Raw genomic sequence first — 26,392 nt, 5'->3', positions numbered from 1 at the left:
ACATATATATTTGTATATGTATGTATATGCATGTATGCATATTAATAATAAAGACATAGTTTCATTGCTTATGCCTCTATATTTTGTTCTATCAGAATCAACAGTATTAAAGCTTGCTGTAGGAAAATGTTTAACAATTCAATGTGCACTTCTCTCCTTCCCTCTTCATAAGAGAACCCCAGTTGTGCTTAGGTGTTCCCCTCATGTAAGATAACACCAGTTTGACATTCTAGCCAATCGTAACATTCCATTTTTCTTCATTGGGATTGTTTTGGATATATGAAACCCTGGGGAGGATCTGCCAGACGGTAGCTGAGAATACGTCCCTGACTCTTATAAAAGAGACTCTAGAGGTGAAAATTCCTTTCCTTTGTCTGATATTGTGCAGGAAACGTTTAATTCAGCATTCCTCAATTAATCAAATACTGTACATTTCCAACAAGGGCCTGTTCTCAAGATTGGCTTTGGTTACTGAGCTCTGAGCCCTTGGAATGTTCTCCCTGATAAGAGTTTTTTGTATGCCTGAGGCCTTGGGCTGTTCTGTACCAACTTGACAGGATGGTTAGTTAACAGTGGGATTTATGGTGAATACCTGTTTCTGGTCCGGGGGTCTGGAGTCTGAGAAGGTAGCGTCAGTCATGTTGGTGTGCATGGCCTACATAAATGACCCCCAATAAGATTTCTTGACACAAAGCCACATTGGCAACGCTTAGAGTGTATTGTTACTTATTTGTACCAAGAAAATTAAACACATTATGCATCCCCAAAGAGAGAAAACACCTAGAAGCTTGTACCTGATGTCTGCCAGATTGTGCCCCATGTGCATTTTTCCTTTGCTGATTTCAATATCATCTTTCCAATGTAAAAAACTCCAAGAGTATGACAGCTTTTGAGCTCTCTGAGTCCTTCAAGTGAATTATTGAACCTGAGGGTGGTCTTAGGGATCCCTAACACAGATATGATGTCTGACACAATTGTAGCCCTCTTGAGGGCACTAGATAAATCAGCCTTAAGATAAAACCAATGCTAACAAAAATAACAGTTTAACCAGTTATCACTTTAAAACATTTGTTTTCCTAAGCCTAGATTGTGAAGACCTGAACACAGATGGAATTGATTTTTTTAAGTTCTTTTCCATGTAGTTGATTTCTCCCTTTCTGTTGAGAGATCCTAGAAGATTAGAACCAATTGCAAGGAGTTCAACTGTAAATTTCACATGAGAATTTTCTGCAAATACCTTTGATGATAATATTATACTTACCACTATATTTGATAGGTAGTATTTAATCATTAATTCAGTACTATAACAAACACTTCCCCACAACCCCAGAGTACTTTTTACATAATTAATACCCAGAAGGATTAATTTCCCCACTATTAACATTCAGGGTTGATAGTGAAAATCATTACAAGTATTTCCAAAATATTATACAAGAACTAAGAAGATAAAAGAAGGGTGGCTACCTGTTTAATGCCAGGAGAAAAACAAAATTTCTGAATTCAAGATAAAGTTTGACTATAATATTTGAATGTAATTATCTTTTTGGGATAATGGGCCATATAGTCTTTAGCAAACATTGGTTGAATCCTCCATTTTAATATTTCAAATTAAAATGGTTTCTTTTAATAGGTCAGTAACTCAATTAAATTGGTTCAAAGCAATCCATAACAAATGGGCCAGATTTTATTTGCATTACCATTCCCAGGAGCAAATTTGCAAGGATGTAGGCATAAAGGTGCATGTTTTACATTTTAGGGATCTAACATTGTTCTATGACAGCAAGGATCTTAGTTCAATGAAATGATTAATTTTTGCTTTAGAATATCCTCTCCCTTTGTTTCCACTGTCAAGTGGATAATTTTTATTCCAAAACACACATGAGAAAAACTGATAATTTAGGTTTTCTTCACAAGATCAAAGCTGTGCATCATAAGACAACTGTAGAAGCACCATGCTCTCTACATTCTCAGAAATAAGCCTGATCTCTCTTCAGAATGGGGCAGTTAATTTAGTAGCTCATTAGTAAATGAAAAGATTTTATGGCACCTGTTTTATTTTCAAGTTTCAGTTATTTATTAATCAGTATAATCTCCAATAGATTACATCAACATGATTTCATGCATTTAGAGGAGAAATATTTCCTGGTTAAGTTGAAAATTGTGCAGATGGCTTTTGGAAGACCTTCATTCTAAAGTAGCTTTATAGTGAAACATTTCATTTAGAAATCTGGACCTTCTTTCTTTAGTTTGCTGTAATCCACATTCACTGAGTAGAACTTGTACTGATCATTGGGATCCAGTTTGTTCCAGGGCTCTGAGTTATTCTTTCTGTCCCAATTAACATCTGGATTGAACAATGCCAGAAACAAGAGATACAGTGCTGCTCCAGTATCTCCAACTCCAATAAATACAAAGAGGGGCATCAAGCTTGGATGCTTCTTGACCTGACTAATGATCTGGCAGAGTATGTTTGTGGCAGAGGCCTCCAACTGGAAAGGAGAGAACCAGCTTAGCCACTAGGCCCTGGTCTAAGTAGTATCTGCATATGTTTTTAAGTGCCACTTCACATGAGTAGCAAAGGGCAGAAACTGACAACTCACAAAGTAACCTAAGAGTGGCTTTAAAAAAATGGGTGTTTACATAATTCTGAATCTTCTCTTGAAATTATTGGAACATCTGTCAATGTGTTACATTCTTAAAACTGGCTGAGTCTCAGTAACAGAGGCTCTCCTCCTCTCCCAACAAAGGGCCTGGACTTTCCATCTTGCAAAAGTCCATTTTTTCCTTAGTGTTCCTCTGACACTGACTTCTAGAGTCAACTTCCTTTTCACTAACTCACCTCAGCAGCTTATTAAAATTGTCTGAGTCTAATGACTATTCTAATTGGCAATCTCTAATTAAAATCAAGATTCTTTAAACATATTGTAGGAAAATACTTGTTTGATAATTTGAATTAAACTTTAACCTCCATAGAATGAAAGTGAGTTGAGTGTTAATGGCAGAGATCTTGTATGGGATGTCCAGATAGACTATAGACTTTGTCATTATTTTTAAATCAAATTCAGGTTGGGACTCAAACCCATTAACACAAAGCCATCCTTCACCTGCCTAGTGTGAGAAGGGAATAACCAGCACCATATAGACAAATAAAATAATTAAATAAATCTGTAAAATAATAATCATGATTATATTATGTGCATATTCCAGTGTGTTGACTATTAAGAGGTATTTGTTTCATGTGGTGCTTATGTGGACATTAGAGAAGAAACATTTTTTTCACAAGTCCTTCATCTTGTCATTGAAGCAGAAATGCTCAATGATGCTGTGATTCTGCTGTATTGTTTGTTAGATACAAACTTTTCAGAGAAAATCTATTGGGCTCAGGTCTTGTTCTAGCCATTGTACATCTGAATGGTATTAAAGTGAATTTCTCTAACAATAACTTTCACTATGCTTGCCACATTAGTAATGTATGACTAAAAAGAGGGAGAAAAAGCTAGAAAAAAAGATTTCTCCAGAAAACCTGAACAGAGATTTTATCCTGATTTGCCTTTTCATCTTTTCGTAAAATTAGCATAGAAAGGTAAACACAAAACTACATCTTAACTTTATAAAGGCATTGGCACCTTCTAAGCACCAACTTTGAAACTAGATCTAACAATATATTCACCATCAAATCAAAACAGCAAACTTAATAACAATTAGAAATGATACTGAGTGCAAAATCAAATAACCCAAAATGTCATGCGATCATTGAGAATTTCATCACTAAAGGCTTTGCCGGCAGAATGATGGCCACGTGTGCAAGGTAATTATATGAAATGCCAAAAGACCAAGCTGATGGGGAAAAAAAAGTATTTGGAAAAATTGAAAAATAAACTTTTGACATTTTGAAATACACCCACATCTTGATAAGCAAACTAACCAACTCCACCTTGGGAGATAATTCTCCATGGGTAATTTCTCCATTGTCTTTCTGTGCAATGTTATTATGCACAGAGTCACTTGTTTGGGACTGTTTTTTCAAGGATGTCTATATTACACATGTCCTTGGAAAATGGAGACAGTGTGTCCCTGCAGGAAGCAAATATTGGGCAGGTCTGCTTACAGCCCAATAGAGAAGATTAGCATTAACTGTCCTTGGTGTTGCTCAGGTGTGATGCAAACTCACTGAACAGCTTCCACCTAGAATTCTGTCTTGCCCCTATAGAATTTGAGGAGCAAGAAAAACTGATGTGAATGTAAAGCTTAGGCTGCTTGCTGTGCCACAACGATAAAGTCCTTTTCTCTAAATCAGGATTGTCATGTCTTCTGCTTTCATCAGTGAGATTTCGGACTTACTACACTGTTAGTGTTCGATATGGTAATATCTCAGATCCCTCATAATTTTTGACAATGCAGCAGAGCCTAAGGTAACATTTTTACCTTAGTAATTGTATCTGTTTCCAAACTTTGTAATTTCTGACTTATAAATGGAAGTTGATTTTAAAAGTCACCAGAAAATACAATTCTGGAATCATTTATTCAATCTTTGTTTTCTGGTAATAAATTGATCTCATGGCCCAGTTCATTGATTAAACAGTATAAATAAAACTTACAAATATTATTTACAACCCCCCATTGCAGACCTTTCTGCACCTCTCTGCTTATAGTATAAAATTAGTCAACAAAATAGACATTAACTAAAATAAAAATATTGGGTGTGATTTCTGCTAAGTCAATAAATTTGAGACTTCGGTCATAATCTAGAATACAACACTGACACTGAAATTTCATTAATGCACATAGCAACTTCACGGCTGACTTAAATTTCCAAAGATGAAATCATGGGTCTGAATTGACCTAGCTGTCTCTGCTTCCTATGATATCTTTTCCATGCTTTCTATGCTCCTCCTTCTTCGGGTATTCCAAAAGATCTTTAAAATTGTGCTATTAGAGATAGGGTGGTTTCTATAATATATTCATAAAATTACAGTTTATGATATATATCCACAGATTCCATTGTTTTATTCCTGCTCTTAGTTTTTGGTTAAGAATAGCCCAAATTTTAATTTCTTCTGTATTCTCTATAATTGTGTCAAAATAGCATTGGAAGATAATATCCATGTGAAACAAGTTTCTGAAAATTAATGATATGTAAAGCTCAAAATAACTGCGTGGTGCTGTTTTTCACATAAATACAATTTTTTAAAAAATATATGACTCTTCTGACATATTCCCTTATAAAACCATGTTAATAGTGAAAATGACCCCAGATCTGTTTGTTCCTCATTCATCAAGAGCAGTGAAATAGCTGGCTGGTAGATGTTATATGATATTTATCTTTTTCTGTTAGGTTATAAGAAAAGTAGTTCATGTGGCACGAAGACCCACCCAAACTTTATTCATGAGTTTCCCATCCTAACACTAGCAACAGAAGAGTTATCACCTTTCCTTAAAAACTCCTGACAAGTAGTTCCTGAAATATAAGATTTTGGAGAACACCTAAATCTCTAAAATTATCTATATGAAGGCTTAGACATGAAGATGTGAGTGAATTTGTCCTTGGCCATAAAGTCTGTCAAAGGGAAGACTGGAATTTGAATGAAAACATCTTGATACAGATGTTCATGTACATGGTTCATTGCTCCTCTAATCTACCACCCTCATAAAAATTTCTCACTTTTCTTGTAAATTTATTGCTAATTTTAAATAAACAATAGAATTGTAGACTGTCCAATGTACAGAAAATAGAAAAAAATTAGTCTAGACATGAGATAAATTCTTGTATCAAGCATCATCCTGTCCAGGAATGCATCCCCAACAGTATTTAACTTCTAGGCCACCCCATCCCTAGCCAATCTATCTTGGATACCTCCTTTCTGTTCCCTGTAGTTCCCTAGGTTTTTCTCAATCAAAAGAGGAATACATCAACAACAAGTGTCCTTTTTTTTTTTTTTTTTTTTTTTTTTTGAGACAGAGTCTCACTCTATCACCCATGCTGGAGTGCAGTGGCATGATCTCGGCTCAATGCAAACTCTGCCTCCCAGGTTCATGCCATTCTCCTGCCTCAGCCTCCCGAGTAGCTGGGACTACAGGCACCCACCACCAAGCCAGGCTAATTTCTTTCTTTTTTTTTTTATTATTATACTTTAAGTTTTAGGGTACATGTGCACATTGTGCAGGTTAGTTACATATGTATACATGTGCCATGCTGGTGCGCTGCACCCACTAACTCGTCATCTAGCATTAGGTATATCTCCTGATGTTTTACCTCCCCCCTACCCCCACCCCACAACAGTCCCCAGAGTGTGATATTCCCCTTCCTCTGTGCATGTGATCTCATTGTTCAATTCCCACCTATGAGTGAGAATATGCGGTGTTTGGTTTTTTGTTCTTGCGATACTTTACTGAGAATGATGATTTCCAATTTCATCCATGTCCCTACAAAGGACATGAACTCGTCATTTTTTATGGCTGCATAGTATTCCATGGTGTATATGTGCCACATTTTCTTAATCCAGTCTATCTTTGTTCGACATTTGGGTTGGTTCCAAGTCTTTGCTATTGTGAATAATGCCGCAATAAACATACGTGTGCATGTGTCTTTATAGCAGCATGATTTATAGTCCTTTGGGTATATACCCAGTAATGGGATGGCTGGGTCAAATGGTATTTCCAGTTCTAGATCCCTGAGGAATCGCCACACTGACTTCCACAATGGCTGAACTAGTTTACAGTCCCACCAACAGTGTAAAAGTGTTCCTATTTCTCCACATCCTCTCCAGCACCTGTTGTTTCCTGACTTTTTAATGATTGCCATTCTAACTGGTGTGAGATGGTATCTCATTGTGGTTTTGATTTGCATTTCTCTGATGGCCAGTGATGGTGAGCATTTTTTCATGTGTTTTTTGGCTGCATAAATGTCTTCTTTTGAGAAGTGTCTGTTCATATCATTCGCCCACTTTTTGATGGGGTTGTTTGTTTTTTTCTTGTAAATTTGTTTGAGTTCATTGTAGATTCTGGATATTAGCCCTTTGTCAGATGAGTAGGTTGCGAAAATTTTCTCCCATTTTGTAGGTTGCCTGTTCACTCTGATGGTAGTTTCTTTTGCTGTGCAGAAGCTCTTTAGTTTAATGAGATCCCATTTGTCAATTTTGGCTTTTGTTGCCATTGCTTTTGGTGTTTTAGACATGAAGTCCTTGCCCATGCCTATGTCCTGAATGGTAATGCCTAGGTTTTCTTATAGGGTTTTTATGGTTTTAGGTCTAACGTTTAAGTCTTTAATCCATCTTGAATTGATTTTTGTATAAGGTGTAAGGAAGGGATCCAGTTTCAGCTTTCTACATATGGCTAGCCAGTTTTCCCAGCACCATTTATTAAATAGGGAATCCTTTCCCCATTGCTTGTTTTTCTCAGGTTTGTCAAAGATCAGATAGTTGTAGATATGCGGCGTTATTTCTGAGGGCTCTGTTCCATTGATCTATATCTCTGTTTTGGTACCAGTACCATGCTCTTTTGGTTACTGTAGCCTTGTAGTATAGTTTGAAGTCAGGTAGTGTGATGCCTCCAGCTTTGTTCTTTTGGTTTAGGATTGATATGGCGATGCGGGCTCTTTTTTGGTTCCATATGAACTTTAAAGTAGTTTATTCCAATTCTGTGAAGAAAGTCATTGGTAGCTTGATGGGGATGGCATTGAATCTGTAAATTACCTTGGGCAGTATGGCCATTTTCATGATATTGATTCTTCCTACCCATGAGCATGGAATGTTCTTCCATTTGTTTGTATCCTCTTTTATGTCGTTGAGCAGTGGTTTGTAGTTCTCCTTGAAGAGGTCCTTCACATCCTTTGTAAGTTGGATTCCTAGGTATTTTATTCTCTTTGAAGCAATTGTGAATGGGAGTTCACTCATGATTTGGCTCTCTGTTTGTCTGTTGTTGGTGTATAAGAATGCTTGTGATTTTTGTACATTGATTTTGTATCCTGAGACTTTGCTGAAGTTGCTTATCAGCTTAAGGAGATTTTGGGCTGAGATGATGGGGTTTTCTAGATATACAATCATGTCATCTACAAGCAGGGACAATTTGACTTCCTCTTTTCCTAATTGAATACCCTTTATTTCCTTCTCCTGCCTAATTGCCCTGGCCAGAACTTCCAACACTATGTTGAATAGGAGTGGTGAGAGAGGGCATCCCTGTCTTGTGCCAGTTTTCAAAGGGAATGTTTCTGGTTTTTACCCATTCAGTATGATATTGGCTGTGGGTTTGTCGTAGATAGCTCTTATTATTTTGAAATACGTCCCGTCAATACCTAATTTATTGAGAGTTTTTAGCATGAAGGGTTGTTGAATTTTGTCAAAGGCTTTTTCTGCATCTATTGAGATAATCATGTGGTTTTTGTCTTTGGCTCTGCTCATATGCTGGATTACATTTATTGATTTGCGTATATTGAACCAGCCTTGCATCCCAGGGATGAATCCCACTTGATCATGGTGGATAAGCTTTTTGATGTGCTGCTGGATTCGGTTTGCCAATATTTTATTGAGGATTTTTGCATCAATGTTCATCAAGGATATTGGTCTAAAATTCTCTTTTTTTGTTGTGTCTCTGCCTGGCTTTGGTATCGGAATGATGCTGGCCTCATAAAACGAGTTAGGGAGGATTCCCTCTTTTTCTATTGATTGGAATAGTTTCAGAAGGAATGGTACCAGTTCCTCCTTGTACCTCTGGTAGAATTCGGCTGTGAATCCATCTGGTCCTGGACTCTTTTTGGTTGGTAAGCTATTGATTATTGCCACAATTTCAGCTCCTGTTATTGGTCTATTCAGAGATTCAACTTCTTCCTGGTTTAGTCTTGGGAGGGTGTATGTGTTGAGGAATTTATCCATTTCTTCTAGATTTTCTAGTTTATTTGCGTAGAAGTGTTTGTAGTATTCCCTGATGGTAGTTTGTATTTCTGTGGGATCGGTGGTGATATCCCCTTTATCATTTTTTATTGTGTCTATTTGATTCTTCTCTCTTTTTTTCTTTATTAGTCTTGCTAGTGGTCTATCAATTTTGTTGATCCTTTCAAAAAACCAGCTCCTGGATTCATTAATTTTTTGAAGGGTTTTTTGTGTCTCTATTTCCTTCAGTTCTGCTCTGATTTTAGTTATTTCTTGCCTTCTGCTAGCTTTGGAATGTGTTTGCTCTTGCTTTTCTAGTTCTTTTAATTGTGATGTTAGGGTGTCCATTTTGGATCTTTCCTGCTTTCTCTTGTGGGCATTTAGTGCTATAAATTTCCCTCTATACACTGCTTTGAATGCATCCCAGAGATTCTGGTATGTTGTGTCTTTGTTCTCGTTGGTTTCAAAGAACATCTTTATTTCTGCCTTCATTTCGTTATTTGCCCAGTAGTCATTCAGGAGCAGGTTGTTCAGTTTCCATGTAGTTGAGCGGTTTTGAGTGAGATTCTTAATCCTGAGTTCTAGTTTGATTGCACTGTGGTCTGAGAGATAGTTTGTTATAATTTCTGTTCTTTTACGTTTGCTGAGGAGAGCTTTACTTCCAACTATGCGGTCAATTTTGGAATAGGTGTGGTGTGGTGCTGAAAAAAATGTATATTCTGTTGATTTGGGGTGGAGAGTTCTGTAGATGTCTATTAGGTCCGCTTGGTGCAGAGCTGAGTTCAATTCCTGGGTATCCTTGTTGACTTTCTGTCTCGTTGATCTGTCTAATGTTGACAGTGGGGTGTTAAAGTCTCCCATTATTAATGTGTGGGAGTCTAAGTCTCTTTGTAGGTCACTCAGGCCTTGCTTTATGAATCTTGGTGCTCCTGTATTGGGTGCATATATATTTAGGATAGTTAGCTCTTCTTGTTGAATTGATCCCTTTAACATTATGTAATAGCCTTCTTTGTCTCTTTTGATCTTTGTTGGTTTAAAGTCTGTTTTATCAGAGACTAGGATTGCAACCCCTGCCTTTTTTTGTTTTCCATTTGCTTGGTAGATCTTCCTCCATCCTTTTATTTTGAGCCTATATGTGTCTCTGCACATGAGATGGGTTTCCTGAATACAGCACACGGATGGGTCTTGACTCTTTGTCCAATTTGCCAGTCTGTGTCTTTTAATTGGAGCATTTAGTCCATTTACATTTAAAGCTAATATTGTTATGTGTGACTTTGATCTTGTCATTATGATGTTAGCTGGTTATTTTGCTCGTTAGTTGATGCAGTTTCTTCCTAGTCTCGATTGTCTTTACATTTTGGCATGATTTTGCAGTGGCTGGTACTGGTTGTTCCTTTCCATGTTTAGTGCTTCCTTCAGGAGCTCTTGTAAGGCAGGCCTGGTGGTGACAAAATCTCTCAACATTTGCTTGTCTGTAAAGTATTTTATGGCTAATTTCTTGTATTTTTAGTAGAGACAAGGTTTTCACTGTGTTAGCCAGGATGGTCTCGATCTCCTGACCTTGTGATCTGCCCACCTCGGCCTCCCAAAGTGCTGAGATTACAGGCATGGGCCACCACACCCGGCCCAACAAGTGTAACTTTCTGTTTTAGACTGAGAACTCCTTTTGTCTAGTGATTATGTTGTATCATTGTATCCTCATTATGGAGAACTGTGCCACACAATTGTATTGATACAATTGTATTGTATCAGTTGCCACACATGTATTGATAATGGCATGAATAAGAATTTTCCACATTGTCAGCACAATAATAAATATATTTGGAAAACTGTGGAGTGGTAGATTGGGGGTGGGAGGAGGGACACCAATGTCCCAGAATGTTGGGCAAATTCAGGCATAAGGAAGGGAGCAGGGCCTATTTATGTAGGGACAAGCAGTCATCGGATAACCAATGGAAGGTTTTAGAACAGAGAAACAGAAGAAAATCCCATTAATTTTCACCTTTAGGACTTGAGATCAAAATCAGCTTCTCACAAAGAGACTCCAGAGTCGGGAAGAGGAGAAAAACAGGCCATAAGTATCAATCAGAATCTGGCACGTGGAAGGCAAAATGCATGCATGAGAGGACTCTCCCAGAGCTTCTACATGACAACTCTTCATTTACCTGAAGGATATAAAAGCTAAAATAGGAAATCAGCCAAATTTGTGTTCAAGTATACAGTATCCTTTTTATTTATGTAGTTATTTTTTTACTTTTGTGAATCAGACCCACTCAGGCACTTTCTTCTTTCACACAGTCTCCTATAGTTTAAATGGCCCCAAATGTTAAACATCTGAAATGTGACTTTGAATTGGAAGATTGGTTATTTCATAACTCATGTCTAAACAAACAAAAATTCTGATAGTTCACAACTAATTGGAATATGTGCCAGCTTTTGCTGTGGCTAAATTTTGATATTTGAACAAGAGACATAATACTAAATTAAAGAAAGTGAATTTAAGTGAAAGGGAAAAATTCTCTGATTCTTGTTACCTTTGTGTTATCAAAAATGCATTGGCACTTGGAACATACATGAATTAGGAAATGTCTCAGTATCTTTGGTCTTACCTACATCATTGGTATCCTAAATTAAAATTATATGCCTTCAATGATAATGTTGATTAATTTTTCTCCATGTCGATAATGACAGCCAACATGATTAATTCATTGTTTTAGTAATGCAAGGAGAGATGAAACTGATAAACATTAATCTAATCTGAATCTTTAAAACACAAAGCTAGTTTCATGAGTAGGAAGAGGGCACAACTATTTTTTGAGATGACTTTAACATCAGTAAGAGATCATTCACACAGCAGTGTGAATAATTGCTATTATTTGTCAAATTTTAAGCTATAAAGAGCTATGACTAAACTGAATGTAATAAAATCTTAAGATAATCATAACTGAAAAGACTAAAGGAATAAAAATAAACTTGACCAAACACAATTTCAAGTAAGGCTAGATCTGAACATATTGCAGAAAGAATAACTTAAAGATCTAATCTTTACAGGATATACTGAAACTCTGCTATTTTACATTTTCTGTCTCCACCATACACAACAGTACCTTCATATATTCTCTCCATAAAGAAATTTCTTCTAACCTTGTTCTAATCTGTAGGGAAAAATTTGAATTTTGGCATGACTGATGAAGAGAGTTATCTGGGCAAAATCTTGGACACACAAATTATCACCCTTGTGACTGATTTAACTGAGTTGGTGTCTCAGCTCTAAAATCTGAATTTCTTCCTTGTTCCCAGAATAAATTTTGCTCTTTAGCCTTCTGTTGAATTTTTTCCCCTCAAGGCTTAATGGACTTCTCTGAAGTCTTTTAAAACTGTTTTGGAAATGTAAGCCTGTTATACTGCAACATATCACATTTCTTAGCAAGAAATGTTGAACAAAATAATAACATTTAAGTCTCTAGGTTTGAGGTATACAAGTAGACATGAGGCAGTAGATGTTGAGATCAGATAGTGTCATATTTAATCTTTGTAGTAATGATGTGACAAAAACAAAGATTATTTTGTTTAACAATTGGCCTACTTGACTTTATATACTATTGCAAGTAATTTATATTTTAGTTGCATTGCCCTCCCCTATTACCACATTCAATATTCAGGCAATAAATGTAATATATGTTATGATGCTGAGGAACAAAATATGAAATTGTGGGGAGGGTCATGTTTCTTTATCCTGCTCCTTTTCATATTGCTCTACTTTTCTTTGGATTATTTTTTATTCTCGCTGGAGCGGTTGTGCTTTTGCTGATTACTTATTGGTCTATGGTATATTATTATAATTTTATACCTCCTACAAGTCTCCAATGCACCCCTCCAAGAGTGTTTTAATGAATATAATTCTTGGGATAGTAACCAAAATCAAGTATCCAGAGGACCTGGCAACAGTTTAAAATTACTTCGGAGTAAGTCTATCAGGGTACAGGGTCATATACGCAAATTAGGTCACATGAAGTGCCGAGTATTCCATAGTTCCCCAAGGTAGATTTGCAAACTAAACTCTAATAGATAGTGACCCTGGGTTAATTACATAAAACATGTAATCTATTTATATTTTGTCAGTGTATCTAGCTGCCTGCAACTTGAATTTAAAAAACAAGAGCTTACCTAGAGTGAAACAGAAGTTCAAATTTCCAAGTATTTCCCTCATTGTTGCATTTGATCTACCAAACATCATATATAAGAAATGTATATAATCACTTATCAAGTAATTTTTTATCCTAAAGTTTTATGTATATATTAGACAAGAATACACAAAAATGCAAGTAACAGTAAAAGTTACTGACAATTCTGCAACTCCAAGGCAATGGATTTTAATATCTTGGCACAATGTCTTCCTATCTTATTTATCAATGCAAATAATTAAAATTAAATGTATAATAATATGCTTTGTCTTAAACAACCTGGTGATACATATTTTAATATCAGTTTATGAAGTTGATATAGTAAGGGGTTATGATCATGAATCTTGGAGCCAGATCGCCTGGGGTTCAATCTCTGCTTTGTTATTTACAAAAATATGTGACCTTAGACAAGTTATTTAACTCTTCTACAACTAAAGCTTATAAAAAATAAAACTGAAATAATAATAGCATATTCCTTGTAGGGTTCTTGTAAGTTTTTAATGAGTTAACACAAATAAAGTGCTTAGATTAGTATTTGGCATATTAGTAACCATATAGTTAGCCACAATTATTTAATGTCTGTATATTATTATACAGTATATTATGTATAGCAACCAAATTATCCTATAGTTTTCTAAGGTTGACATTTTTTCCAATATTTTATAAATAAAAATGTTTTAAAAACCTTTTTATAAAAACATATAATGACTGTTAGAATAATTTTCTTTAAAAATAGTCATACATGTGAAATGATTTAGCCAAATTCAGAATTCAAAGATGGTTCATACATTTTGACAGATTCTTCCCACCCCAGGAAGATAGCACAGTTTACAAAAGTGATTTACTATCATTCAGTAATACATACATATTTACTTTAATGGTATAACACTGTTCATTTTAATTTGAAATTCTTTCATTACCTGCTAAAGGGAGTTCATATTTATGTGTTTACAATATTATACAGGTTGAATTTTCTTTCTCCCAAATTCATATGGTAAAGTTCTAACCCTTAGTTTCTTAGAATGTGACCTTATTGAAAAATGGTGCCTATGTACTTAGTTAAGTCAGGATGTCATACTGAAGTAGAGTGGGTCCCTAATCCAATATGACTGGTATTCTTATACAAAAGCAAAATTTGGATACACATTCCCCCACCACCACACACACACAGAACATCGTGTGACTATAAAAGCAAAAACCAAAGTGATGCAACAGAAGCCAAAGAAAACTGGCTTCTAGAACTAAGAAATAATGAATTTCTCTTGTTCTAAACCACCCAGTTTGTCTGCATTGCGTATCATATACTACGTATGGATATTTCTTATTTAATAAATACACTGTATGAGTTCTTTACCTACTTATAGGTCAAGCTTCCTATGCTTTTTTTTTGTATTTAATTTGCTTTCTTACATAGCAGTGAGTCATATCTCTTTCTAATGTGTTAAATGGCACTATATCTAGAATGGTTTTTGGACCAACTCTTTTGCCTCTTCTTTTCAATTTTCTATTGTAGTTTCAATTAAGCTAAGCTTCAATTACTGTACTTTTAAAAAGTAGAATATATTACCTGGGAGGACTAGATTTTTCATTGATTTCTCCCTTTTCAGAATTTTCATACTATTCTTATCTATTTCTATTCCCTTAGTTTTCTTGTGATTTCTGTTTTTAATTAGAAATTGTGTTTCAAATTTGATTAAATATTAAGCCTGAGGTGTTTTTACGGTAAAAGAAAAACAGATAATCCCTTTCCTGAAGGGGGGTAGGATCAGAAACAAAAGTAGAGAGGAAATTGTTTTATTACATTCACTTTCACACAAATGTAAAATCAATTTCATGATCATATTACAGTTTGACAGTAGTGACAACTACACCTGAATTTAAAGTGAAATTATAATATAATTTTGAGAGAAAATCTCAGTGGTTTAAAATGAGTGGTTAAAAAAGAGATCACTTATCTATTTACATTTTCAAAATGCACGGAAGTTTAAATTAGTTGCAAATGGATGCAATTTTTCTTTATCTTAAACTATTTAAAAACTACATGCCAGCCAATTCCCTATTCCCTGTATCTTTCACCTATGTGCCTGACATGAGGTTTAAAATGTATCACTCTATTTAGTGACTTAGATGTTATTCCGTCTCGTTAAGAGCATTTTCTGTTTGACTTCAGTTAGAAGGAATGAATGACACAATCTGCGATTTGCTTAAGGGATAAATCATTCTTAATCCATTTTTGTATAATCCCCTAGGCCTTGGAAAACTAATCGTGCTTCCTGTTGAAGTTAACTACAAGGGGTTTGATTTAGAGTGGGCTTATTATGATGGGTAGATGTGTTACAAAATTTGACTCTCCTTTATCAAGTGATTAATTAATTGAAATGTGAAACTTAAACTACAACTTATTTGAGAAACATACTTAAAAACTGAGTTTGGATTGTCAAGGAAATTTGTGTAATAAAAATCAGTTTCAAATAGTGAAGTAAATTTACAAAAGAGCAATCATTCAAACAATTGATATACAACGTGTAATTGTTTTCAATAAAAGCCCAAATCAAAGACAAATCAATCTATAACTTACAAAAGTGAGGATTTTACAGGAAGTTTCATACTACGATACTTATTAAATACATGTCCTGCTGAAAATACTGAAAGTCAATGTTTCAACAGAATATTTCTTTTCCATGGCATGGGTACCCAATTTCTTTCTAAAGCTTATAGTTTTTCAGCTTGATATGATCTAATGAAACCTGGCTTTTTCCCCTCTCTCTCTAATAAAAACTATATACATTCTATATACAGTGATATATCATGTTCAATATAAGACCTGAAAGGACAAAATGTACACCATCAAAAAAATGAATCAAATTTGTTTATGTAGCTGTTCCAAACCAATATTACTAGAAAACTGCAGACTACAGTGTATGGTGATTTTTTTTTTTTTTTGGGTCTGGTGTGTGTTTCCTATCCTTTGGTTTTATTACATTTTCCATTTTGACCTCTCTTTTAATACCCTTCAAAAAGATATTTAGATGGAATCTTACGACTAATAATAAAGTACAGTGTTTGAATTTCTTTTTCTTTAGTTTTGAAAATAAATTGTCTAGTGACTCACTGTATTTTTATATAACGTGTTACAGTCTATAGGCCCCTTCATCCTTTTAACTGAAATATAAATAAGATATTTATATTACTCCAATAGTCAATTTATTGGTTTCATGCCATAATAATCTGGATTGCTGTAAGTAGAGGGATATCTGATATTAAATAAAGTACCTGGGGTCTCTTCCATTAATACTAATACACGGTATAAACCAAGGGGAGCACTGCTGCAGTTACTGGTGGTTTAGGAATCTGCTTGTTATAGTAACAGGACTAATACCTCCCTATATGATAGCATAATAGAATACGAGCCAGTGTATTGTGCTATTATACATCATGAGGGCTGGAAATATTATGGATATGACCAGATAAATATTCTCAACCTATTCTTATCCAAGGATAGAGCGACTTAATTTCTGGCCACTTTGTCCTCATTCTAGCTACCTGTCTCCAAAATATCTTTCATGTTATTGAACTTCATCAGTTTTTGCAATCTAAATCTATGTCAGCTAGTGGAGGCTATTCATATGGGAAATGAGATTTTGATTCTTTTAGATATGTCAGACAACTGAATCTACAAAATTGTTCCATTTAACAAGGAAACCATTAAGAAGAAAATGGCCATATCAATCAGCTTAACTACTTACCAAAGCCAAAAAATGAGGCTGAGCAGTTTGTTTTCTCTTTTAACTCTAGAGGCCCCAAAAGTATTGTACATATGGATTTTTATGATGCTGTCTGGATAGAGACGTCATTACTCCTCACTGATAGTGTTTTCACTGAAACCTCATCTTGAGTGGGTTTCACCTGTTTTTACCTGTAGAAATGATAGTGCAGGAGACTTGTAATCCCATGTGTGTGGAAAGTCAGGCTACCTAATGTAAGGTCAATTTTCAAGATGCCACATGGTTTCTTGGTGTCTAAAATAATATACTCATTTCAAAATCTACCATGTTGGCAAGATTGATCAGTTGTAGTTCTGTATTTGAAAACATTCGGTGATCATCCTCAGTCACTTTATTACAGCATCTCTATTACTGAATTTCTTTTTTAAAAATTTATTTACTGTGTTACATCTTTCAGCAGTTTTCCACAAGGAAATGATGAGTGCTCTGTTCCCTGGATTTTCCAAATACATACATGCCTTTCAGATTATACTTTAAGGACAATTTTACTTGGAATATAATCCTTAAGTCCCTCGCTCCCACTTTCCTTAAACTTTGGTGGAGAGTATTTTATTCTCTTCTGCATTGATTTGGAAAAGGCTGAGGTCATCTTGAGTTTTTCTGTTTCTACCTGCCTTACTTTCTCTGCTGCAGACCATTTAACTTTTTAATCATCATAAAAATCCAGTAAATTTGTCCATATATATGCTTAAGTTGATCATTCTGCAGGTTTTTTTCCATTATAATTCTGTGCCCTTTTTGTACACAAATTCACTTTTCTTTCTTTTAGAAAAGTTTTACTATATTATAATTTGGAGTGTTATTAAAAACTTCATTTGTTTTCTTTTTCAGGATCACCACAAGTAAGCTATATCACATTGGTCTGTCTTCCATAAACATTTTTATCTTTATAATTATTTTATAATCACTGTGATTTCCCATTACATTCTCTCTCTGTGATTTATTCAAGCCTATCGTGGTGTCATTAGCTGTGTTTTCAGTCTTTTTTCTATTTTTGTTTCTTTAATGTTTGTTTATCATTATATTTTTATCTTCTATTTTTTTAAAAAATAGGCTAGTTTTCTTCTCAGATGATTTTTGTGTTAGAATATCTTTCATGAAACTTAGAAAACTTGTTGCTGTCTCTCTAAGAGAGACCTTGTGGCTTCTGAGTTGAGACTAAGTGATATGTTTCTCTAATATCTTCCTCCACTTCTCGAGTCATTTCTCTGATGATTCAGCCATTGCTTGTGTTGCTTTATCTCCTTATGTGGTAATAGGTAGACAGAGTTTCTTTTTTATCCCTAGTCATATAGAATAAGAAAAGTTTGAAAGTGGAGAAAAGGAGTGAGCTGATGTCATCTGCAGATACAATTCTGGCCTTATTTGTAACCATTAGAAAATCTTTTCTGTTTCCTCTGACTGCTTCTCCTCTCCATCTTTGGTATTCCAAAAGTTTGCTTTGGCTCACAGCAAACACTTTTGTCATAGTTTGTTCCATTGCTATGTAGCTGCTTCAGGATAACATACAACACAGCTTGCTCTACTGGGTGCAATGATTACATAGTAAACAAAAACAAACAAAAAAAGTTTTACTTATATACATCTACTTTTACTTTTTACATATATTTAATCTACACAATAAGAAATTACATATTCTACTGTTTAATTACTGCTTCATATTTCCTGTCTCCACAGGTCCAAATGTCCCATGGTCATGAAGCCGTTATGGTCTATGAGGATTCTTTGTGGAAGTCTCATAACAACATTGTGAAGCCAGAGTTATTCCTGCAGCCATGAGGCCCTCCAAGCTCTCTCCCCTGTGGCCCTTTTCATCTTGCTTTCTACTCCTCTAGCTTTTGCTCATTCTGTTTCAGCCACACTGGCCTTCCTCCTGTTTTCACACACCCACAGAATGCCTCTGACTGAGGCATTTTCTGTTCTCTCTTTTCTCAGCTGTTCATATGGCTCACTCCCCTACTCTTTCAGATCTTTATTTAAATGTGACTTTCTCAGTGAGGTCTTCCCTGGCCCCTCCCTATTTAAAGCTGCTATTTACCACATCCCTTTCTCACCAACACCACCACACAAACTTTCATTTCTCTATATCCTGGTCTTATTCTTCTTTATAGTAGTGAAGTCCTTCTAATACAGTATGTATTTTATTTTTTTAGGTATCTGATTCCACTCAGTTGAATTTATGATGTTTGGTTCATTGCTATGGTCTAAATGTGTTTCTTGCACCTAATAGACATGCAATAAATATTTTTGAATGAAAGAATAAAGATCAATAAAATAAATTTATTTATTGATGATTAAATACAGTGCTAATATTGGAAAGATGAACACACAGAGTTGACTTTTTTTTTACTTCAAAGATAAACTCTTTATTTGTCTTTTTACAGGGTAACATCAATCACAATCTGATGAAATGCTGCTACCTAAAATTATCAAGATTATTAATTGAAACAGAATTTATACATTGTATCTTGAACAGAATATTATGTCCTATCCTGTCTCTTCAGGTTTCACTGTAGAAGTCCATATATAAAGTGGAGATAAGGACTTGTAAATCTGATTCTTGTATAAAACCTTAATTCGAATAGTAACAGTACAATAATAATAATAACAATCAACATTTGATTTGCATTTATTATGTAGGAACAAGGTACTGAGATTTTTACATGTATCACTATAATATATGTATAAGTATTATAAATCTGAAGAAATTGAAACTGAAAGAAGTGAAATCACTTGTTCAAGATCATATACCTAGCAAATAGCAAAGCCAAAATAAAAACTCCGGGAATCCTGATTACAATGTCCATACTTCTAAACACTTCAAAAATTATCTTAAAAATCAATACCAGTAAAAACAAAATATTTCCATAGTAACTAAAGTACATATAAATTCATGAAACAAAGGTAACCAATAAATTATTAGAAAGATGATTTTCTAATGGCAGACACAGTCTTCTAACAGTTAAGTGTATCTAAAAGAAGTTGACATTATTTTACTAGTATCTTATATATCTAATAAAGGTAAAGAAAATGTAACTTCAATGTTTTTCACTTTGTCAATTGATGATAACAAACACATTCCGTAATACACCTTTTAGTCGAGTGTTATTAGATTAGTCCTGGAAAATATTTTATCAGCCACTGTAAGCACCTACGTAAATTTGAAAACATATTTCTGAATTCTTGTTAAATATGTATCCAATTACTGCTAACATCTTCACAGAATAATGTATTAGTTTGCTGTTTCTATTTTCAATATCTTGATTTGAGCTAAATGTCCATAATTAGACAACAATATTCTGCCAAATGCCAGATTTTTAAAGTATATTTTAAACTAAAATAAAGAAAGCTTCTCATGATTTTCCATGTCATCAAATTATAATTCACAAAGGATGTCTACATATCCTCTATTCCACACTGATCTCTTAGAGCTTCCCATTCATTTGTATATCAAGCAATACTGAATGACCTTACTTCACCTGATATGCCATACTGTTACATGTCTGTGCAATTTTACTTTTCTTATCTAAACAATACATTTACAACCAAGTTCTAGTAGGCAAACTGCTCTTCATGTTTTGTGTAGAAACTTTACTCTTATAACAGAGTCAAAGCCAACTATGTTTTAGTGACTTGAACAGCTAAACATCCTTCTATCAGTAGAGTCACTCCATTATTAAACTTTTTGAGAACGGGAGCAATGTTTGACTAGTTTTGCATCCCAAGAGCCTAACATAATACTTGGGTTGTACTAGACACTCAATACTACTTATTAAATTAAAATTTAGTTTCTATAGCTTTATATTTTTATATTAAAATTTTCTTCTTTTGGGATATTTATACTTCAGGAATACTTTATCACTAGAGTTGGGCAACTTGTTACTGATGAATTAATATGTGTCTTTACCACCGTTCAACTTCTTGTAATTGGATTTTGGAAATAACAAATACAAGCAAAGCAGAAAAATAATTTTATTTTTAATATTGTTTTTCATGCCTCTGTGGGCAAAACAATAGGAAGATTCAGTCACAATTTTCAATAATGTTTTTACTAGGAAAAATAACAATTTTATTGGGATTTATAATTATCTGTTGTAATGCAACTGAATGAGATTTATTATAGTTCATTGTCATGTCTCTCTAACAATAATTTATGTTAATTTTGAAAACAAAAATGCAATTTTGGTGAAAGAAAATACTTGCATGATATATTAACTTCTCTTAACTTATAAAAAAGATTTAATGGCACAATGAAAGTATCAGAATGCCAAAACTAGCTCGGTCGGGGAGACCCTAACCCAGCGGCGTTAGAGGAATTAAAGACACACACACAGAAATATAGAGTGTAGAGTGGGAAATCAGGGGTCTCACAGCTTTCAGAACTGAGAGCCCTGGACAGAAATTTACCCACATATTTATTGACAGTAAGCCATTGATAAACATTGTTTCTATAGATTATAGATTAACTAAAACTATTCCTCATGGGAAAGAAACGCATGGGCCAAAATAAAGGGATGGTCTCTGGCTAGCTATCTGCAGTGAAACATTTCCTTAAGGCACAGATCACTCATGCTATTGTTTGTGGTTTAAGAATGCCTTTAAGCAGTTTTCCACCCTGGGTGCACCAGGTCTTCCTTACCCTCATTCCAGTGAACCCACGACCTTCAGCATGGGCATCATGGCCATCACAAACATGTCACAGTGCTGCAGAGATTTTGTTTATGGCCAGTTTTGGGCCAGTTTATAGCCAGATTTGGGGGCCTGTTTCCAACATGCCCCCCTTTTTTGTTTTGCAAAGCGATAAAAGCAAAGGCAGCTTTGTCACAGTGAGCTACTTCTCGCAGGAATCAGGATCCACATCTGCAGGCCATACAAAGACAAACAACACAGATTAATAACACAATCATCATTGAAATCATAGAGCTTCCAAGTGTTTTTAACCATTTTAATGGATTACTAGCTGCTAATCTGTCTGCAGCTCCTTCAAGCACTCCAGTTCCTGGGATTAAGGTCAGGTGTGCCCGGGATGCTTTAAATATTTCTTATTTTAATTTTGCAATATCCAAAGACAATTTTGTAGAGTGTCCTTCTAGATACTTTTTAATTCTGTCCCAAATTTTGATCTTATTAAGAGCCATTAATAGTTTGCACAAATCCTTATGTTATCTCCTAGAGCGGGCCATATCATTTGAGGTTGAGGTGACATTATACCGCCATGTTTCCAGATAATACGAACTCTTGTCATATTTCTTATCATTTCTACCATCTGACCATTTAGTTCAGACCAGCTGAACATAGTGCAGCCATAGCATGCAGATTGAGAGGTGCAATTTAAGCTAAACGTCCCCTTAGGGGACCAATCAATAATGATTCCATAGGAATCGTTGAGCAGAACCTCTGCCTGTTCTGCAATGCAATCTTCCTAAACAAGTACGTTCTTTTTTTCTAGCCAGGTTCAATTTTGTTTACAAATAGGTTTTTGAGGGTGGTATGCCTTAATTATAGGAGCAGATTCATTATGCTAAATACTGAGATCAGAAAGCTTGTGTAACTGTGTCATAGAGTGATTACATCCAGGCATTATTGCCAGCCAAGATTGATAAATATGCCCAGTAAGTATAATTGTTCTCTATGTCAGCCCTTGTTGAAGGAATACTTATGGCAGTGGTGATCACTGCTATCATAGCTACCATTAAATTACTCATTGTGACTGGTTGTCCTGCTTTCCTCAGGTTTTCTTCCACCATCTGTGACAGCTTCTTGATCTGTCCCCAGGTGGGTGGCTGTGCTCAACGGGTGTTGCTCATGACAGTTGGGGTCCTCCTCAGTGTCAGTCTTGACTTGGCTGTAACCGGGGGGTCCTCAGAATTCTCCCAGAATCTCTTCCTTGGCATCTGGCTCACGATAACTTTTCAGGTGTCTTGATGGTATCCAAATAGGCTATTGGTTCAGTCCTGGAGAAACACAAACATAACCTCTACCCCAAGTTATTATTTTACCTATTTCCCAACTTTTTGTTATCGGATCTCTCCACCAATCCAGTTGTTCTGTTTCTGTCTTTGCAGCTGGTTTCTGTAGATGCTGTTCAGCTGCTGATAGCATCTGGCCTTTAGGCAGGCTCAAAAAATTTAAAGTTAATAATGTTAGATTCAATTGCATATGCAGTGTTCCATAGTCCCTGTTTTCCCCCCTCTGCTTTTGCAGCTGCTCTTTCAGGGAGAGATTCATTCTTTCCACTATGGTTTGTCCTTGAGAATTATATGGGATACCAGTAATGTGTTTAATATTCCATATAGAGAAAAATGTAGCTAGAGCTTGGTTAGTATAGACTGGGGCATTATCTGTTTTAATAGAAGCTGGAATGCCCATCACCACAAAACACTGCAAAAGGTGATGTTTAACACAGGCAGAAGCCTCTCCTGATTGGCATGTAGCCTGGACAAAGTGAGGAAAGGTGTCCACACATATATGTACATAAGCTAGTCTCCCAAACGAGGGAACATGTGTGACATCCATTTGCCAAAGAGAAGTAGATTCCAATCCTCAGGGATTAACTCCTCCTGTAAAAGATGAGGAATGTACAATTTGCCAAGTTGGGCATCACTGGATAGTAGCTTTAGCTTCTTTCCAGGTAATGCTGTATCTGTGTTTGAGACCAGAAGCATTAACATGGGTTGAATTGTGAAAGTGTCTAGCAATAGATATTGCAGTAGCAATTAGGAGATCAGGCATTTGATTCCCTGAAGTCAAAGGTCCTGGAAGAGGTGTATGAGCCCTAATGTGAGTGATGTAAAAAGGGTGCATTCTACTCCTGACTGCTGTTTGCAATTGGGTAAATGAAGTCATCAGTTGTTCATCTGTATGAAATCGTAACTGAGCATTTTCAATTAATTGTGTGGAATGAACCACATATGAATAATCAGAAATCACATTAATAGGCATATTAAAAGCAGTCAATACCCAAGCTCTGCTTTCTGAGCTGCAGTACAGGGCATCTGAAAAACTTTACCTTTCGATCTGGAAGAAGAAGCTTTACCATTACTAGACCCATCTGTAAAAACATTCTCAGCACCTTCAATTAGTTTAAATTTAGTTATTTTAGGGAGAATCCAATTAGTTAATTTCAAAAATTGAAACAACAGTTTTGTTTCTGGAAAATGATTATTGAGAATACCCACAAAGTCAGCTAAATGGGTTTGCCAAAGAAGACTATTTATAAAAGCTTGCTGTATTTGTGCCTTCATGAGAGGGACAATAATTTTTCCAGGATAATATCCATGTAATTTAACAATCCGAGTTCTCCCATTTCCTATCATAGTACCGATTTGATCCAAATAAGGAATTAGAGTCCGTGAATTAGTATGTGGAAGAAAAAGCCACTCTGCAAGACCTTGCTCTTGAACAATAACACAAGTAGGTGAATGCTGAGTTGAAAAAGTTAGCAAATCTGGAGACTTCTTTGGACCCATTATATTTATTTGAGCCTTATGGACTTTCTTTTTGATTAGCTGCAGGTCTGCCTCAGCTTCTTTTATTAATTGTCGAGGGCTAGTGAGACTAAGATCTCCTGTAAGGATAGAAAATAGATTACTAATGGCATAGGTAGGAATGCCTAGAACAGGTTGTATCCAATTAATGTCCCCTAGTAATTTTTGAAAGTCATTAAATGTTTTCAGTTGATCCCTATGTATGGTTACTTTCTGTGGCACAATGGTAGTGTCATTTAGTAAGGTCCCCAAGTAGCAGTAAGGAGTAGTAGTCTGAATTTTGTTAGGAGCTATAATTAAACCAGCATGAGAAATCGAATTTTGCAAGTGATCATAACATTGGAGTAGTATTTCTCGAGTGGGGGCAGCACAAAGTATATCATCCATATAATGAATAATGTAAAACTGTGAAAATTTTTTACAAGTAGGTTCAATTGCTTGTCCTACATAAGTCTGGCAAATTGTTGGACTGTTTAACATGCCTTATGGCAATACTTTCCAGTGAAAATGATTAGCAGGCTGCAGGTTGTTTACTGCAGGAATTGTAAATGCAAACTGTTCACAGTCTTGCTCAGCTAAGGAGATAGATAGTAAAGAAACAGTCTGTTAAATCTAGGTCAATTAAAGTCCAATATTTTGGAATCATAGCAGGAGAAGGCAATCCTGGCTGTAAGGTCCCAATAGATTGTATAACTGAATTAATGGCTCTAAGATCTGTCAACATTCTCCATTTACCTGATTTTTTCTTAATTATGAAAACTGAAGAATTCCAAGGGGAAAATGTTGGAGCTATGTGTTTTTTGTTTTGTTTTGTTTTGTTTTTTCAAATTGCTCAGCAGCAAAGTCCTCTAAAGCCTCCAGTTTCTCTTTACTCAGCAGCCATTGTTCTTTCCAAACTGGCTTATCTGTTAACCATTTTAAAGGTATGGGTTCTGGAGGCTTAACAATGGCCACCATCAAAAATGATATCCTAAACCTTGGCAGGAACTTTGTCTTTCTGCTTGAAGCAGTTCTTTCAAACCTTGCAAATTTTTTCCTAGTCTGATACCAGGGACATACCCCACTTCATGCATCATATATTGACTTTGAGGGCTATATATTTGCCCTGAAATTACAACTTGTGCTCCCCCTTGTTGTAATAAATCTCTCTCCCATAAATTTATAGGTACAGAAGTTATAATTGGTTGAATAGTCCCAGGTTGTCCATCGGGCCCTTCAGAATGCAAAATATAACTACTTTGATATACTTAAGGGGCTTTACCAACTCCAACTATGTTAAATTGAGCGGGCTGAATTGGCCATGCAGAAAGCCAGTGCTGTAGATAAATGATTAAAATGTCTGCTCCTGTATCTACCAAACCTTTACATTTCTTTCCCTGAATAGTTATTTCACAGGTAGGACATTTATCAGTAATTTGATTCACCCAATAAGCTGCTTTGCCTTGTTTATTTGTGCTTCCAAATCCTACTGTTCGTTTAATTTCACTTTTCCCCATTTCCACATACAGCACAATCAGGAGCTGTGCTATGTGCTCTCTTGGCTCTGCTTTCCAGGCAACAGAAGTAGATATAACAATTTGAATTTCCCCATTGTAATCTGAATCAATGACTCCTGTGCGTATTTGTACTCCTTTTAAATTTAGGCTAGACCTTCCTAGAAGTAATCCTGTCATCCTCGCTGGCAAGGGTCCACAGACCCCTGTTGGAACTTTTTGCAGGGGTTCCCCAGGCAGAAGACTCACAGATTTTGTGCAGCATAAATCTACTCTGGCACTCCTGGCTGTGGCGAGGGACAGACATTGTACTGGGGTGAGGGAATGGCATGAGCTGGAAAAGCCCCGGTTTGGAACAGGGCCCAGGATGGGCCCCTTCATGGTGTTTCCCAAAATAGGGTTCCCACCTTTATCAAACATACACTGATTATCCCAGTGTTTTCCTTTTTTACATTTTGGGCATATTGCAGGCTCAGCAGTTTTCTTTTTTCCCCTATCTAGTGTCCTGACTCACTGATTTTTTCTACATTCTTTTTTAGTATGACCATGCTTCCCACAGTTAAAACAAGCTCCAGGAAA

At 35.6% G+C, this 26,392-nt stretch overlaps 1 protein-coding gene across 1 annotated transcript; it reads right to left on the bottom strand.

Annotated features, from left to right (window-relative positions):
• Positions 1-2,219: 2,219 nt before the first annotated feature.
• Positions 2,220-22,050, bottom strand: LOC107970442 (cytochrome c oxidase subunit NDUFA4-like). The gene is made up of 2 exons (XM_063806354.1): positions 22,045-22,050; positions 2,220-2,489 (listed from the first exon to the last, which is right to left on the bottom strand). Exons 1-2 carry the CDS (start codon positions 22,048-22,050, stop codon positions 2,220-2,222), a joined length of 276 nt encoding a protein of 91 aa, XP_063662424.1.
• Positions 22,051-26,392: the final 4,342 nt, after the last annotated feature.

The sequence above is a fragment of the Pan troglodytes genome, chromosome 2 (assembly GCF_028858775.2).
Source record: "Pan troglodytes isolate AG18354 chromosome 2, NHGRI_mPanTro3-v2.0_pri, whole genome shotgun sequence".
Taxonomy (NCBI): Eukaryota; Metazoa; Chordata; class Mammalia; order Primates; family Hominidae; genus Pan; species Pan troglodytes.
This window is presented reverse-complemented; position numbering and strand designations above follow the sequence as displayed.